This window comes from Sceloporus occidentalis, unplaced genomic scaffold (assembly GCF_023333645.1).
Source record: "Sceloporus occidentalis isolate IW3139 unplaced genomic scaffold, rSceOcc1.0.p SCAF_1, whole genome shotgun sequence".
Taxonomy (NCBI): Eukaryota; Metazoa; Chordata; class Lepidosauria; order Squamata; family Phrynosomatidae; genus Sceloporus; species Sceloporus occidentalis.
In genome coordinates this window covers 137740295-137756595 of record NW_028316981.1, presented here as the reverse complement: position 1 = coordinate 137756595, position 16301 = coordinate 137740295, and the positions used below count along the sequence as shown (strand labels likewise).

The 16301-nt window shown below is 39.5% G+C and overlaps 1 protein-coding gene across 1 annotated transcript in view; it reads left to right on the top strand.

Moving 5' to 3' along the window:
* LOC149322291 (dynein axonemal heavy chain 17-like) overlaps positions 1–16301 on the top strand; it is an 84811-nt gene that overhangs the window by 34599 nt on the left and 33911 nt on the right. Inside the window, exons 19-27 of the mRNA XM_089525681.1 lie at positions 2393–2647; positions 3063–3232; positions 5291–5513; positions 6666–6782; positions 7415–7501; positions 7969–8121; positions 14141–14389; positions 15171–15293; positions 15920–16267. Of these exons, the coding sequence (XP_089381807.1) occupies positions 2393–2647; positions 3063–3232; positions 5291–5513; positions 6666–6782; positions 7415–7501; positions 7969–8121; positions 14141–14389; positions 15171–15293; positions 15920–16267 (1725 nt within the window). The remainder of the gene's footprint in view (positions 1–2392; positions 2648–3062; positions 3233–5290; positions 5514–6665; positions 6783–7414; positions 7502–7968; positions 8122–14140; positions 14390–15170; positions 15294–15919; positions 16268–16301) is intronic.

Below are 16301 nucleotides of genomic sequence, written 5' to 3'. Positions count from 1 at the left end.
TGGGGAAGATATCACTCCAGAGAGTTACAAAAATATCTTCTACCATATTAACAAGCAATTGGAAGAAAACATTATACCTTTCTGATTCCAAAACACATAAAGACCAAGATCCAATGGTGGCTTATGGACAAAAGTTTGGATAAAAGAATACCACTGAGAATAGACACTCCAGTGCAAATAACAATGGATGTGAATCTGAAGGAAGGGGTACACATCTCTCAGCTCAAGGAGTTTGGAGCAAAACAGACAGATGACACAACATAAACTATTTGAAATGGAAGACTGTAAGATTAGTACTATACAAGTTTACAAAGATAATCAAAAACAAACACAAACAAATAGTGACAGACGTTTCAGTACGTACATACATCAACAACCAGGGAGGATTAAGATCAATACCTCTAATGAGAGAGTCAGAAAGTCTGTTCAAGTGGACAGAAGGCCACATAACCTCAATCTTAGCAATGTATCTGAAAGGGAGTCCGAATGTCAAAACAGATTTCCTAAGTCAAAATTTAATTCATCCCAGGGAATGGGAACTGAACAACACAGTGTTCATGAAAGTATACTACCAATTAGGTCCAAATAGATTTTTTTGGATCAGCAAAGAATTACAAATTAGGAAGATATATTTTGATCAGTGGAAGTGTAGTAGCAGAAAACTTCAACATTCTATCAGTAAAATTACTAAAAGGATGCCTATATGAATTTCCACCCAAGCCAATAATATACAAAGTTCTACAAAAGATATAGATAGACAAAGTGCACAAAGTGCTGATAGCACCATTTTGGCCAAGGAGGACATGGTTTCCACTGCTGGTGGGCATGTAGATATCACCACCAATCTGACTTCCAAACCATCATGATCTATTGAGTCAAGAGCCAATTCACCACCCCAACCCAGGTTGGTTACCCTTGATTGCATGGAACTTGAAAGAACATCAAAGGCGAAAATTAAAAAAGATGTGGTTATTCAGACAATGTAACAGACACTATTATGGCATCAAGATGAAGGTCAACACAGAAAACCTATAACAGAACATGGAAGACATTCTCAGAATGGTGTAAGAAGAAAATACTTACTGACATGATAGACATAAAGCAGATCTTGCCGTTTTTACAAGATGGCTTAAGAAAAGGATTGAGACCAACATCTTAAAACATCATGTGGCAGCTATGATAAATATGATAAATACGATACAGTTAAATACAATTAAATTGTCTGTGCATGAACACATAAAAAGATTTTTAAAGGGAGCAACAGTGACAACTAACCCAATGGTACACAGGTTTCTCTCTTGGAACCTGTACTTAATGTTTGGTTTAACAAAGCCACTATTTGAACTGTTGCAAGAAGATCATTTATGTCACCTGACCAACAAGGTCTCATTTTTGTGGCAATAACATCTACAAGAAGAGTTTCAGAGATAGCAGCACTATCGCTACAACCAAATTTATGTAAATTCGAAAAAGTTCTCTTGGTGTTGAACTTAGATCCAAAATTTCTACCAAAATATATTTGGGGTAAAAACTATGACACCTTATACTTACCTACATTTTGCCTGGATCCGTGTCATCCACTGGAGAAAAAATGGCATACTCCAGATGCCAAAAGAGCTATTAAAATATATAAGATAAGAACAAAACATTTTAGACAATTGGAGACATTATTCGTATCTTTCAGTCCATGGACAATAGGTCAGAAGGCATTGAAAAATATAAATGCATGATGGATCAAAGTATGCATTTTCCAATGTTATGATTTAGAAATGGCACCAAGGCCAAGAAATGCATATGCACACTCAAAAAGGTCAATGGCAACAAGAAAAGCATGTGCCATAACTACATCTTTACAGGATGTGTGTGAGGCAGAGGATGGAGTGAGCCTACCACGTTTATAAGACATTATAAAGTAGACAAATACAAATCACCACAGGCTTCTTTTGGGAGGACGGTGCTTTAATTAGTATTACCAGAATAAAACAATGCCACCCACAATTAGGGGCTTGGATAAATTTCAATGGTAATGGATAGATCCACCTGCCATCCCGAGAATGAGAAGTTGTACTTACTGAGAAGGTTCATTCTGGGATGGCAGGGGCAGCTATCCACCACCACTCCAAAAAGTAGTCAGGGCTAGGTAAATAAACTGAAGGACAAGAAGAGAGTCCAAATGGTAATAACTGAAAAAGGACGAGGACTCCTGCCAGCGTGGGTTGGCATGTGGGATAAACCAAATGGTAGGAGATAGCTCCCCCTGCCATCCCAAAATGAACCTTCTCGGTAAGTACAGCTTCTTATTGTGGTCCAAAAAAGAGTAGTATTCCCAAGCTCGAGATAATTCTGCACGTTTGTGTTTCCCTAAAGGCAATAATGTTACTCATCTTTGCAGTCTGACCTAGAAGATACAGGAGAGTTGCTAGAGATGCGAGAGGAGGTGGCAAACATTGTGATCAGTGCCATGAAGCAAGGAGAGGAATATGAAGATTCCTTTGAAAAATATGCATACCTTTGGATGGATGATCCACATGAATTTATGCAGCGCTTCCTCACCTTTGGCCGGGCTCTAACACAGGAAGAGCTGGAGTCTCATGCAGAAGAGTACTTGCCTCACATGGTACCCACCTTAGAACAATTTCAGCTCCAGGTGAGAGGTGATATGTGGGTGTTACTGTGTATTTGATAGATATGTTTGGGTAAGTACCCATTCCAGTCCTTTAAGGCCCTGTTCCTAGCATGGTTAAACTACTCAGTCCAGCTTTCTGAAATCCACTGCCCAGATATAGTATCTATTCCATATTTGTAACCCAAGAAAAGTCACATCATCACTCCATAACGATTAAAATAGCTTATCTTGTATTGCAAAAAAGTGAAATTATTGTGAGGTTATTGCTTTTTAAATTCGAACTGCAATGTTATATACTTTAGGGTTTGAGGGGGACTAATGATAAGTAACCAGTTATTTGCAACAAGGTACTTCAAACCTCTGGTGAGCATGTAGAAATATTTATTTGCTAGTTTACATTATCCCATTGAGCCATGGCTTTTTTGTGGCTTTCTAGATTGACACTTATGAGAAACTCTATGAAGAAGTAGCTAAGTTTGATAACACCAAAGTGTTCAATGGTTGGTTGCAAAGTGATTGTCGTCCCTTCAAGCAAGCACTCCTAAATACCATCAAGCGCTGGAGCCTGATGTTCAAGCAGCACCTCATTGACCATGTAACCAGCAGGTAGGATGGAAAGTAATTTTAGCAATCTCCAACATCCATTCTAACGTCACAGCTCCACCCATCTACCCCCATGGTGATCAGCCATAGCCACTCAGAGTCGTGTGTGTGTAGAGAAAGAGAGTTGAAGCATCTCTGTTTGTAGTCAGATAGCCCTCAGGAGGCATAAGAGTGTGACATAACAAGATCTGGCACTTTTCACCGTGTGAAGAAATACTTCTTAACAGTTTCAGATGATTCCAAATTCTAGTATTTATAAGAAAGGAGGGAACCTCTGACAACCATGGAAAGAAGCAGTAGATCCCACAGCTGAAGGATCTGACTTTATCTGGGTTCCTAAATAGGGCAATTGTTATATTAAACTATTTTCAGCAGCTGTTGGATTTTTTAAAAAATTCTTTCTGTCCAGCCCCCAGTAAGATTCCAGAAGCCTTCTGGAAATTCTACCTGCTCCAAGTGGACAAGTGAATCATCCATCTCATAGGAAGACCTGGAAAGAACTGTCACGGTCCATAAAACTTAGGCGTTCAAAGTGACAGAAGACACTTCTGTTGTTTTTACTGCAACACACAACTACCCTTTTGGATAAAACTCCTGTATTTCTGTTTCCCTTACTATTGAAATAGGTCAAGGTATCCCAGGCCCCATTCTCACTAGCCCATTTGCACTGGATAGAACTGGGTAGATCCGGTTGCCCCCATACTGAATCAACACAGTTACAAGTGCCCACTACCCTTTACCTCAATCAGGGCAATTTGCCCCTCTGAAGTTCACATTTGCAGTACCGCTTTAAAATTGAGCCTCCTTTGTTGTCATTCAAATTCATTTCCACTTTCGTCAAAGGTGACATATCCTACAGCCATTGGCCAACTGAATGGGTGCTTTCCCACCTCCTTTTTAAAAAAAACTAGCAGCAGTGTGCACATATTCTGTCAACTTGTTAAATTAAAAAACCTCCAGCTGTGTGTGTGTTGTGTGTATTTGGTTCATTACAGATTATGGCAACCCTAAAATGACGCCATCCTGGGGTTTTCTTGGCAAAATTGGTTCTGAGGAGATTTGCCATTGCCTTTCCCCTGAGGCTGAGAGAGTGTGACTCCCCAAAGTCATGAGTTTCCACAGCCTTCCCTCTGAATGCCAGCCTCTAGCTGCCCCTTTGCTTCCAGCCTAGCCTTTCCTCCTCTTTGGAACCTCTTCCCTTCCCTTGCCTTCCCTTCCAGGTTCCAGCCCAAAGCATTTGCATAATCTTGCATAATAATAATTATTATTATAATAACAAATGTGCTTCCAGAGGAGGCAACCTGAATGCCATCTCTGCATCTGCTTTCCCTCCGATTGCCACCCCAGAATGCCACCTCTCCTTACACAATACTTGTAGCACAAGCATTCACACATTGTATCATTTTCCCAAATTGAAAGGAATAAACTTACAAAAAAAGAGAGAGAGAGAGAGAGAGAGAGAAAGCTGCCTGCGAGAGGGGAGGCATGTTTCGCCCTCTGCCCTCCCTCTGACCTAAATCCCTCCCCTGAACTTGACCCGATCATGATCCCTCCTCTTGGAATCTCCTTGCCCTGCCTCCATTTTCCACCCCAAAATGCCATCTATCCTTCCCTCCTCTTTGGATCTCCTTGCTCTGCCTCCGTTTTCCACCCCAAAATGCCATCTATCCTTCCCTGTGAATCGTCTTCCACAAGCATTTGCACTGTCACACGTACAGAAATATAAAAAATGCCGCTTGCAAAACGACCGGTGTGAGAGGGGAGGCATGTTCTGCCCTCCCTCTGACCTAAATCCCTCCCCTGAACTTGACCAGATCATGACCGGGGCCAAGTTCACATTTGCCGGCAGCAGGGAAGAAATGGGTTTTCCAAAAAGAAATGGGAAATAATCTACTTTCAGAAAAACCGCACTAAGGGGGATTTGCCCTGGTGTGTAAAACCCCAATTCTGATATGTTTAAACCAGTGCCAATGGGAACTTCTGACTTTTAATCAGGGTTACAATTCAGTACAAAGGTAATCTGAATGGACCCAAAGTTGGAACCTGTTATTTCCTTTACAGCCTTCAGGATCTTGCTGCTTTCATGAAAGAAGCCAATGCAGGCTTATCTAAACCGTTGAAAGAAGGTGACTATGATGGGCTTGTAGAAGTGATGGGGCACTTGATGCGAGTCAAAGAAAGACAGGTAGCAACTGACAATATGTTTGAGCCACTGAAGCAGACTATTGAGTTGCTAAAACTCTATGGAGAAGAAATGCCTGAAGAGATCCATATGCAGTTGCATGTAAGTTACTGGATGCTTTACAGTGGAGATATTTGAATAATGGGAATTTTTATTTTTAGCTTTTTAAAAGCGGAATCAATTGGCTTTTTTCCTTTTGTAGAAGAAGCAATGGTTGCTTTTATAATATGTCCACGCATGTTTGATACAGAAGCATGGTACAGCCTTTAAGAAAGGCCCCACCCAGATACATATCTGGTCCACATAAAATGACCAGAGGTCCTCCTTTCCCAGACATGTCCTAAATTTCAAGCTTCTGTTGGGTGTGTGTGTGTGTGTGTCATAAAGGAATGCCAAAATGTCCTCTATTTTGAGGACATAAAACCTGTCAGGCAAGCAAGAGGTAGCCCAATAGATTTTTTTTAATGCTACTCACTGCTTCAAAGGGCTTGTCAGTTCTCCTCAAGCAGTAAGCATGACAAAAATGTTTAGCCTGCAACTATACTTCCTAATGACTACAGAAAAACTGTTGCCTGCATCAAAGATGAAAAAAAAAAAAAGGAAAGTTGTGTGTTTTTTCTGAAGGAGGTGAGGAAATGTAGATTCAGTCAAGGGTTTGTTGCTAGTAAAGTAGAATTTTAAACATTTCCTCAGAGTTCTATAAGTATATTGCAAGCAAACAAAACAGTGTATTGAAGATAAGTTCATCCAAAAAATATGGTTGAGTGCATAATAAAATACAGTGTGTGTAATATTGTTGTAAATTAACCATATGAAATGAATTTATATTTATATTAGCGTTTTTAGCTCTTATTTGATAATGTTCAACGTTTTTATTGAATGTCCTACATTTTGCGGTGCCTTGTCCTTCTTGGAGGTTATGACAACTGGTCACCCTGGGTCCACACAATGTGTAGATGGCTGAACAGTGCTCTGCGGTCTCTGCATCCACTAATGAAGCCTAGGACCTACTTGGTGTACACATGCTTTCTCTTGATTGATGCTGTAAGCAAAGTTCAGGATCTGCAAATCTGAACACACAGAATGTTATGCCACCATTTTGCAACTTGACTCTGACCTCCTTCTTCCCCATCCTGCCTCCCCTGTTCCCACTCCATATTTTTCTGTGGCGGCCTTTCTTGGTTTTACTAAACAGCCATCTCTCTCTGATTCATGTGAGCAAAAATTAAGAGCTGTCCTTATACTTGCTTTTAGGACTTGCCAGAACAATGGAACAACACAAAAAAGCTGTCATTCCAAGTCAAGCAGAATGTTGCTCCTCTTCAAGCCAATGAAGTTACAATTTTGCGAAGGAAATGCCAGCAGTTTGAGGTACCTTTTGTGCTTAACTATTTCCTCTGTCCGATTGTAATGCTGAGGGGAGGAGAACTTTCTGTCTGAGAAGTCTAAGTAGCTTCACCAACTACAAATTCCAACATTTCATAGGATGGAGCAATTACAGTTAAAGTGCTATCAAACTGCTTTAATTGTGCAATGGGTATTCACTGATAATAACTTGTCTTTTTGGAGGTTTTCAAACAGAGGCTGGATGGTCATCTATCTGGGGTGCTTTGATCCTGTGTTGCTGCATGGCAGAGGGTTGGACTGGATGGCCCTTGGGGGTCTCTTCCAACTCTATGATTCTGTGATCTTTCTGAAAAATCTAACATGCTGTCATGTCATGGCATGCCCAAGGAATGAAGAGTGTACTGAGGAAAAAGTGACAGCTAACCCAACAAAAGACATTACTAATGCCTCATTATTCCCTACAGGCTGTACCACATTATGAATGGTTTAGAGAGTGGGGGCCCACAAGGGCTCTTGCCACAACTACTATTTGTTTATGTGTCTTAGAACATTATCCAGGCTGTTCTCATCTGAGTGTCAGAGACCAAGCTATGGCTTCCAGGTGCTGCATGATCCTGCTTAACCAAGTTACTCTCTTTTCTTATTTTTCCTCTTAGATTAAACAACATGAATTCAGGGAAAAATTCAGAGTGGATGCACCCTTCACTTTTGTTGATCCAGACCCTTATAAATCTCTCAATAAGGTAATTTGCTTAACAGATGGGACTGTTTATATCACAGTGTGTCTGCCTTCTCTACAGAATAACAGCCATGCTTTTATTATTATAGCAAAACAGCATTTTCCAAAAAATTGGCCAAGCTGTTTGGGCTCAGTGGCTTCCCTGTGTGCATTTGAATGAGTGTATGGTCACCATGAAAATTAATGCATATTCTACTAACCATGCATCAGTGTAGCCTTCAGTGTTGTAGAAGCTAATCTATCTTGCAGGGTAACTTCCACAGAAGCACATTACAATGCTTCTTTGTCACTCTTTGGCCTATATTTGCCCTCTGTATATCGGTGTCAGAACAAGTTACATTAAACTAACATATTCTATATGATAAGAAGGTCCATAGGTGAGGCAGCCAATCTTCACCATTCCTACCAGCAAAACATCTGCATTCAGCTGACTAAAACATTAGCTAATGCTTTTCCATTTTCTGCTTCTAGCAACAAAAAATGATTACTGCTATGGAAAAAGAGATGGCAGCTCTATCGAAGTCAGCAGGCTTGTTTGAAGTATCTCTCCCAGATTATAAGCAGCTGAAAGCATGCCATAAGGAAGTCCGCTTGCTCAAGGAGCTCTGGGATATGATTGTCTTGGTAAGAAACTGGACCTGTCATTTGTACAGAAAGCTAAGTTGTGCTATAGAACCCCTGTACTGAAATTTTGAATTCTTTCACAAGGAAGTGAGAATGTTGAGCTCAGCATCCCTATTTTTTGGCATCAAGTTGTGCAGTGCAGATAAAAATAATTCAGGCTGCAAAAGGTGTTGCTCCTATAAATTGAACTATGAATATGTTCTTTTGAATGTATTTTCCAACCAGCTCTACCAAACTATTGTTTTGCCTGGTGAGGATTCACTGTTGTTTTTCTTGTTCTTGTATTCCTTCAAGTTGTTTTCAACTTACAGTAACCCTAAGGTGAACCAATCATGGTTCTTTCTTGGCAAGGTTTCTTCAGAAGAGGTTTGTCATTGCCTTCCATTGAGGCTGAGAGCATGTGACTTGCTCAAGGTCACCCAGTGGGTTTTATGGCCAAGTGGAGAATTGAACCTTGGTCTCCAGAGTCATAGTCCAACACTCAAATCGCTATAACACAGTGGCTCTACTCTGACAAAAGACATCAACGTTTAGTTAGCATAGGCAGTCTGTGGTCCTTCAGATATCTTTTAGGCTACATCTTCCATTATCACTGACCACTGGCTGTGTTAGCTGGGGCAGATGGGACCTGGAACCCAACTGAAGGGCCACAGGTTCCTCTCCTTGCTTTAGTGGCTGTTGAATAGTATCCTGACTATTCAACACCAGCAAGGGAATGGAGTCTCCCTTGAGTGTTGGACAGTCATATCTGTGAGAACCAGGGACAAAGCAGAGAAAAAGAAGAACAGGGGAAGCTGCCTCTGAAGCACCTGGGGATCCTAGGGTGATCTCCAGGAAGCCAGTGCTGGATAGTAGATTTCCCATCTTTCAGAGAGTGTCTCTTTCCCCTCTCTTCTGCTCTGCTGCTGTAGTTCTAAATTGTAGTTGTCACAACATAGCATCCTTGCTGATTCACATATAATACATTTCAACCAGAATTTCTGCATAGGAGATTTTTACAACCCAAGGAAATGATAGTAAGTAACACTGGAAGATCACAATGGTGGTCCCCAGAGAGATCACAAATGACATGGAAAGTTGTTGGTAGAATCCTCCAAAACACAGCTGTTCTATAACTACAGATATTTTCCCTCTATTATTTCTACTGATGTTGAGTGCTCCTCTGGTGAATCTTTCAGTCAAGTGTGTCTGTGTAATCCTTAAACAGCCTGTCAGATCCATATAGCAGGGCTACTAACTTCTCCATATCAGTGACATCATTTGTCATTCTCTGGATGGCCCAGAGGAGCAATCCACATACTTTTGGGTTATTCCTCTGTGGGTGCAGATGAAGCAAGACATTGGACTCCTGCTTCATCTGCTGCCATGCAGGAACCCAGTAATACGTGGACTGCTTATCTAATCCATACCAGAATGAACATTTATGGTAAATACAAACTTACCATGAGTAACAGGCGGAAACCAAAAAGTGTGGTTTTCCCCTGTCACTGCTCTATTAGGGATGTCATGTTGTTGTTATTATTATTGTTATTATTATTATACTTTATTTATATAACGCTGTAGATTTACACAGCACTGTACAAACAAACAATAAAATAGATAAAAGTAAACCTGCCCATGGCATACAATCTAAGAAATAATAGCATAATACATATAAATAATGCATAACAATACAGGAAAGGGTTCAATAAAATAAGGCAGGCAACAAATTAAAAATGTCAAATAACAAATGATAGTCACACAATGCCTGGGAACACTTCTCTGAACAGGATGGTCTGCAACTCAGTTTTGAAACTGGTTAAAGAAGTAATGACCCGTGCTTCTGGGGGAACATGATATGTGCATCTACTTTTCATCCTCCTTCCAGTTTTTAGTTTAAGAGATTTCTAAGCCACCTTTCAAGACTTAAAAGTTCTGTTATGGTAATGTACAAAACAATTAAAGAACACAATAACAATAGTAGAAATATAAAAGTATCATTCTCTGTGAGGCTGAAGACAATAACTATGGAAAAAGCTGTACTGGTTTGAAAAGGGGTTGATGGAGCAGTTATCAATTCCTTTGGTTGATGAACCTGTATCAGGTGTCAAATTTGCTCTTCCATGTGAAGGAGACATGACATAGATAAGAAATGAATTGATTTGACATTGAGGAGCACTCATGAAGCTTCAGTCAGGGCATGAATTGAAGCATTGATGTTTGCAAAAGCAGGAATGTTCTGGGTTAACAGGATGTTCTAGATACGGAGGATTTATCAGTCCACTCATTGCAAAGGGTGCTAAGTAGATTGGATAAGTTACTTCAGTAAGTAACAGGTATAATTTATGTCAGGGATTTGAAGGGTTAAAACACAGCACACAGGGAAATGCTTGATGTGTGTGTGTTTGGCCATGAGCATTCATCAGAGTGGCAAGGCTGAACAGCACAGCTGAAGCTCATTGGCTCAAGGACACTTCAGTGTCCAAGTGCATGTAGCCATGGATGATGAAACCATGTGTCTGGATTGCACAGGAGACACATGACATGGTTACACACCTGAGCTCACTGGGTTTGGGAGACCACATGGTCTGGAGACTATATAAACCCAGGGGTTGCAAGGGATAGCTTGTGGGTTTGAAGTAGGAGTTGGATTGGTATGGTTTGGAGTTTTAGAGGTCTGGATCTGTATAATAGCACTGTGAATAAAGAACACTTTGGGGACTTTGTTTCTCTGGTGGTTTATCAGAAGAAGCTACAGCATCGGTTTGCTGTGTGTCCCTGGAGGTCCCTGCATTGCTGCAGTTCCTGGAAGACATCCAGTTGCTGTCATCCCAATTGGACTTTGGAGCCACGCTTCAGCTTCTGGAAATTGCCAGCTCTGCTACAAGGGTCTGATTTAACCCCAGGACTCGTTTGAGTTGCTGATAGTGGTTGTTGGACCCCAGCAGTTGCGCTGACAATTTATGATGCAGCAGTGTATTCAGCCAGGGCAATCACAGCAATAATAGTTGGAAGGAGATCCTTGTGGCTGAAACATTGGGACATTCATCACAACCCTAGGACTAGTTTGGTAAATGTGCTTTTCACAGGTAAATTGTTATTTGGTGAAAAGGCTCTAAGTAAAGTGCTAGGTAAAGGTAAAGACAAAAATCAGGTCTTTTCTACAACTCAAAAGAAAAAAATTGACAGAATTTTTTAATAAAAAATGAATCTAACTCCTTTCATGGAGGAAGAAATTATCAAAGACAAAGAGACTTTAGGTCTTTATTCCATTGTGGATCTAAATTTCAGGGTTAACAACAGTTCAGAATAGGTGCAATTCAACCCAATAAGGTTGGAAAGGCACAATACTGACTTGAGACTAATACCAGTAGGGGGAAGACTTTTTCACCTTGGACATCTTTGGCCCCTCATTACATCAGACAAATGGGTGTTGAAAGTTGGTAACAACAGGTTACAGAATTCAATTTCAGAATCAGCTAAAGGGGAGATTTTTCTCATCTTCAGCATTAAAAGAATTGGTGAAAAAAGAGATTAAACAGAATGAGATTAATCATTTGTTAAAAATAGCAGCCATAGAAAAGATGCTACAAAATCAGAAATTTCAGGGAGTACAGTATATTCCCTATTCTTCACAGTTCCCAATCGCAGTGAAGGTTACAGACCAAACTTAGATCTAAAGTATCTCAGTAGGTTTGCCCAGTACAAAAGGTTCAAAATGGAGACTTTACAAACCATTTGGAATTTTGATTTCTTTGACTTGTAGGAAGCTTACTTACATGTATCAATAAATCCAGGCTGCAGGAGTATTTCAAGTTCAGTGGTCGTCCTTACCAGTTCAAGGCTTTACCATTCATACTGGCTCCAGCCCCAAGGGTTTTTACCAAGCTCTTAGTGCCAATAGTAACCTACTTGGAGCAGCATCAAGTATTCCTTTTTCCTTATTTAGATGATGTCTTAGTGAAGGTGAAAGACTGAGAGAAAGCTGTTTTAGACTGCAAAAGATCAATAGAGTGTTTACAGATTTTTGATAAATTATGAAAAAAGTCACCTAGTGCCAGCAAAAAGATTAAACATTTGGATGTCTTCATAAACACAGGAAAAGTTTGTGTTTTCCTTTCAGAAGAGAGGAAGATTTAAAAAAAATATGAATGCAGAATTAATTCCAGTAAAGGCAGTGAATCTGATGCACGCAGTAAGTGCTAGGAGTTTTAAAATCAATAATTCAATTAGTTTATTGGGCAAGGTATCATACCAGAAACTTTGGGATTTTCTTCACCCTCATCAGTTATCAATAATAAGGAAGAGATGTTTCAAACTTGACAATTTCCAAGAACATACTGGAAGATATTAAAGTTGAAGCTGAAGGATGAGATCCTCAATAACAGGGATTCTCTTGTCCCTCAGGAAAAAATATTGTTAACAATGTATGCCAGTCTGTTTGGCTGGGGAGCCCATTACGGGGATCATTATGCAGAGAGTCAATGGCCAGTGTCAGAGAAAGTGATGCATATTAACATTTTGGAAATGAAAGTTCTAAGGCTAGTGTTATAACATCTCGAAGCATAGATTCAGCATCAAAATGTGCTCATTTGCACATACTATGTAGCAGTGGAAACTTATTTATGCAACCAGGGAGGATCCTGTTCTCAATAGTTGATAGCAGAATCAACAAAAATTCTGAAATGGACCAAGAGGCATCTACAGTAGTTAACAGCAGTTAATGTGCAAGGTTCAATTAATATAACAGAAGATAGTCTAAGCAGAAATAGAATAATGCCAGGAGAATTGAGCTTGAATCCAGTAGTTTGCAGCTTTTTCAAAGCAAATGTAGGACTTTTATAATGGACCTTTTTGTTTCTGGAAAGAATTTGAAAGTAAAAAAAAAATTAATTTCAATCATTTTAATTTGATGGAAGTCAAAATGTGGAAGAACAAGATGTATTGACAATGATGTGACCAAAGGGCCTATTGTATATGTTTCCAGCTTTGACAATAGTTTTAAGAGTATTGTTGAAAATAAGGCAGGAGAAGACACAAGTAATTTTGATTGCACCTTATTGACATTTCAGGCCTTGGTTTTTAATGATGATTGAAATGTCCATTGTATTTACCTCTGAGAGAGGATTTGTTAATATAAGGTCAGGTGTCTCATCTGGATCCATGTTTGCTAAAATTAGATGCATGCAGTTTGAAAGGAGACAGTTAAAAAGTCAGCATTATTCAGAGTCAGTGACAGACTGTTTTTAAATCCAAGAGGAGATCAACACAGTTTATTTATAAGAACACTGGGAGAACATTCAGAAAATGTTGTGTTGTGTAGAGCTTTCAGTGATGCTGGAGAACACATCTGTGAAAGATATCCTGGCCTTTCTGCAGGATGGTTTGAAGAAAGGGCTAATACCAAACACTCTGAAAAGGCAATTGTCAGCTTTGTCTTCTATATAAGGAAATAATAATAATAATAGGATTTATTTATATGCCACCCAGTCACTGGGAATCTGGGTGGCTTACAACAGGGGGGATAATAGACGGTTCCCTGCCCTCAGGCTTACAATCTAAAAAGACACGACACAAAAGGAGAAGGGAATGGTGGGGGGGGGGGGAATCAGGTCCAGCATTCTTCTCTCTCTCTCTGAGGCCTAGACCAAGGCAGATGGACTAATGTCATTGGATGGATTATCAAGAAAACAAAGCTGAGGTGAGAGAGGTTAGAGGCAATGATTATAACATTTTTGGAAATTTGAGAATGCTGTCTGACTTGGTTGGCATGAGGGATAAACCTATGTGTTGTGGACTGTTCCTTCAGTCTCACAAGAATGACCATTCTCGGTAAGTGTCAACCATTCATAGACACAAACGCACACACACACACACATTTAGTACAAATAGTACAAAACTCCCCACAAAACATCAATTAATACAGTGCAGACTGACATTTCAAAAAGGCTTCAAACTGGTTTTACACTGGTTTTAAATCATGGGCTCATACAAAACTAAAGTGAATCAAAATCATATACATGTATCTATTCTAATGTAGGTAAATGAAAGCATTAATGACTGGAAGACAACCAAGTGGAAGGAAATTAATGTTGAGCAGATGGATCTTGACTGTAAGAAATTTGCTAAAGATGTAAGAGGATTAGACAAAGAAATGAGACCATGGGATGCTTTTGTGGGACTGGACAACACAGTTAAAAACATGATCACATCTCTCAGAGCTGTGAGTGAGCTCCAGAATCCAGCGATCCGAGATAGGCATTGGAAAGAACTCATGCAGGCCACCCAGGTACAGTCAACAAGGAGTGTTTCCATTTTCTATTATTCCTTTTAAAAAACCCTGTAATTATTAGTCAGTTCTCTTGTCAAAGCTCTTTGTCTGTGATAGGCTTCTCTACTATATTCATATCCCTTGTCCAAATCACAGATATTTGTCTTGGACAAATAGATTTATTCCAGTTCTCAGCATCTCAAAAAGTGCTCTGTATGCTTCTCCTGTTACCCATTCACCCAAATTCAGAGATTTGAAATGTAGACAGTACTCTGTTGCACAATTCAGTCTTCTGTCTTTCTGACTGCAATTTTTTTATCTTCATCAACAAAAGTTCAAGTAATTATACTGGCCTCTGGTTGAACCAGAGATGGCCTGCCAAAGGGGATATATAATGGGTTTCTTAAAATGAATTTCATTTCTTGATTGGTGACCTCTCTCTGTGTATCTTTTTCTGTTTCCTGTTAAATGGCAGAGCAAGGATGAGAAGTGTGACTTGGAAAGCAATTTAGACACTTGGTACCATTTGACAAAGAGCAGTGTTTGCTAGAGGGCTACAGTACTATTACTCATCTCATATCAGAGATTTTTTCTTTAACTGATATCTTTTTTAAAAAGTAAAATGAGATCAATATTTCTACATCACTCACTCTAGCACTTCCTTTTCTTATAATTTGTTTTACACTGCACTCCTACGCTTACTTGGAGGTAAATTCCTTCTGGGTATTCAAATACTACACTGCAAATAAGAATAGAGTGTCTTCTTGTCCTGTTTTTCCTATATTAATTTCTGTATTAGGTGAAATTTACCATGTCTGATGAAACAACACTTGCAGACCTACTTCAGCTGAATCTTCACAAATTTGAGGATGAGGTTCGCAGTATTGTGGACAAGGCTGTGAAAGAGTCAGGGATGGAAAAGGTACTATTTCTGCAACATTACATTTTACATCTGCTAGTTATTTTTCTATTCAGTATACTGCATTATAAAATTACAACTTTCAACCTTTTTTGTGATTTTCACACTCCTAAAAAAGCAGATCAACTCACAGAGATTGTTTTACATCAAGGGCTTTAAAAAAGATAGAATGGAGATATTCTGTATAGAGACAAAAGTTATCTCTGTTATATCATGTAAAGAAGGAGAGACATACTTCTGGTGCCCCTGTCCCCATTCAATCCCACATACAAAAATCCTGTGAGGTAGATCAAGCTGACAAAAAGTGACTGGCCATATATCACTGAGTGTGTTTTATGGCTCAGTAGAAACTTGAGCATAAATCTCCCACTCTCATCAGTCTAATCTTTCTAACCAATCCTGTATCTCTGGTAGCTCTTTTGAAACATCCAGAGTCGACAAAATTTGATGAACAATACAACACCATAATCACAATATATACATTTTCCCTACTTTTTAAATATTTTAACAAAATGTTGGAGGATTATCTTCATATGTAAACTCTTATTTTTAAATGCTCAAAGACTGAAACTTTTTCTGACTATGTTTTGTTTGTTTGTTTGTTTGTTTGTTTGTTTGTTTGTTTGAAGGTGTTGAAAGCTCTTGATAGTACCTGGTCTACCATGCAATTTGAACATGAGCCCCACCATCGAACTGGAACCATGATGCTCAAGTCTGATGAAGTACTTGTAGAGACCCTTGAAGAAAACCAGGTGCAGCTCCAGACTTTGATGACTTCTAAGTATTTAGCTCATTTCCTTCAGGAAGTCTCCAGCTGGCAGCAGAAGCTATCCACTGCTGACTCTGTTATATCCATCTGGTTTGAAGTCCAAAGAACCTGGAGCCATCTGGAGAGCATCTTCATTGGGTCAGAAGACATTCGGAATCAGCTTCCTGAGGACTCAAGGCGTTTTGATTTAATTGACAAGGATTTTAAGGTGAGAAAGCCCCCTACAGACACACTTTTCATGA